The sequence below is a fragment of the Bombus fervidus genome, unplaced genomic scaffold (genome assembly GCF_041682495.2).
Source record: "Bombus fervidus isolate BK054 unplaced genomic scaffold, iyBomFerv1 scaffold0048, whole genome shotgun sequence".
Classification (NCBI taxonomy): Eukaryota; Metazoa; Arthropoda; class Insecta; order Hymenoptera; family Apidae; genus Bombus; species Bombus fervidus.
In genome coordinates, this window is record NW_027212611.1 from 69,350 (window position 1) to 71,010 (window position 1,661).

General features: G+C 33.5%; 1 protein-coding gene across 1 annotated transcript; it reads right to left on the minus strand.

Annotated features, from left to right (window-relative positions):
* Positions 1-369: 369 nt before the first annotated feature.
* Positions 370-1,408, minus strand: LOC139997284 (E3 ubiquitin-protein ligase XIAP-like). Its single transcript, XM_072021606.1, has 3 exons — positions 1,019-1,408; positions 722-764; positions 370-560 (listed from the first exon to the last, which is right to left on the minus strand). The coding sequence occupies exons 1-3, from the start codon at positions 1,406-1,408 to the stop codon at positions 370-372; spliced, it is 624 nt and encodes a 207-aa protein (XP_071877707.1).
* Between the last annotated feature and the right edge of the window lie 253 nt (positions 1,409-1,661).

A 1,661-nucleotide genomic window follows, 5' to 3' on the forward strand; every position in this document is an offset into this window, starting at 1 on the left:
CCTTTTGCGTCAAATGTTTTTGTCTCTGATCTTTTTCTTCTGGTAGCTATTTTTAAACAGAGAAGATTATAAGCGAAGCATAAGCAATGAAAGTATAATAAAAGAAAAAGTAAGCTATGATTTTTATGATTTGAAATATATATGTATAATACAGTTTCATTTTACTAACAATAAGGGGAATAAAACAAGGAACAATTAGTTAGATTACTAAAAAAAAAAAAAAGTTAACTTTATTAACATTATTGTTTCTATTTGCATATTATAACACATTTTAATTTGATAACAACTATAAAATATATTCATATTAGAGATATGAATATGCTAATTTATATATGTACATAATTTTATATATATATAGATGTGCATGTATTAAGCAAAAGCTATACGAACTGCAGCTGTAATTTTTCCTTGGCAAATTATGCATTTCATAAAAGTAGCGGAGCAATAACGGCAAGTTGCCAGATGTCCACAAGGTAAAAATGTAATAGTCGCTTCTCGTTCCGTGCAAACTTTACACGATCGAGCATTCTCCAATTCCTGATTTTCCTTCTCCAGAGCAGCTAAAATAGTAAACAGTATATTTAAATATAATATATAATACAAATTTATTATACGTATACGGATTTCATACAAATTAAAGAATGTATGATCTATCTGTGTTTTTATTTTTATTACTTACCAATTTTCTCAACGAGAGTCATCTCGTTTGTTTCATTTACACTGTCGGATCCCTCATGATTCTCATCTGTAGTTTCTATTGGTGCCTGTAATAAATATAATGTACATAAGTATATATTGGAATTATTAATTATTGGCAGACGATTGGCAGTCCTTTAGAAGCATCTGGAATAGTCAGTTGACAACAAGCGTGCATGCGAGTAGGTTTACGAGGTCTTCGGAGTATAAGATATGTGTTTAACTGTTGTGTGCTGAATAAAGTGAATTATTTGTATTTCCGAATCCCTCCTACATCTTTACAATTATACATATGGTTCAGGGTGTAAGTTTTTCTACTTACTTCTACAAAAGTTTCATGAAGATCTTGGCCTGTTACATTGTTAATGCATTCACAGCTCCGTCCTTTGATTATATAACAACATCCTGGAGACGAAGTCGCATGTCGATTGCACGGATCTTCTCCTCGACTCCAATTGTCTATAGCAATTCCACAGTGGTGACAAATAACCATATCATTTATTCCGTTGTAGTAAAAGCCAGCATCGGCTAATTTTTCACTTCTAATATATGTATTAGGCCATGCTACGAATGTATTTAATCTCGATTCGTAAGTAAGATATTTCAAATTTGCTAGTTTGCTAACTCTTCTTGGTCTCAAGTAGCTACGTGATTTAATTGGCACATTACCGCGATGTTCATGGCGGACAAGTGGGCACTCTGGACAATACATCTTGTGAATTAGCACGGGAATACTATACTTTGTCCACTGACTTATCTCCACTTTACACACAAAACATTTGACTGTAGTCGATATGCCTGTATAAAAGAATCCTGCTGCTGCAAGTCTGGCAGGGTCAATGGAACATGATAGAGGCCAATTTCGAAAAGTCGAGAGTCTCGCTGTTTCAAAACGAAGATCATGTTGTTCTTGAATGCCACGCAACTTCGATGAAATCCACGACAGTAGATTAAACGTTAGCATC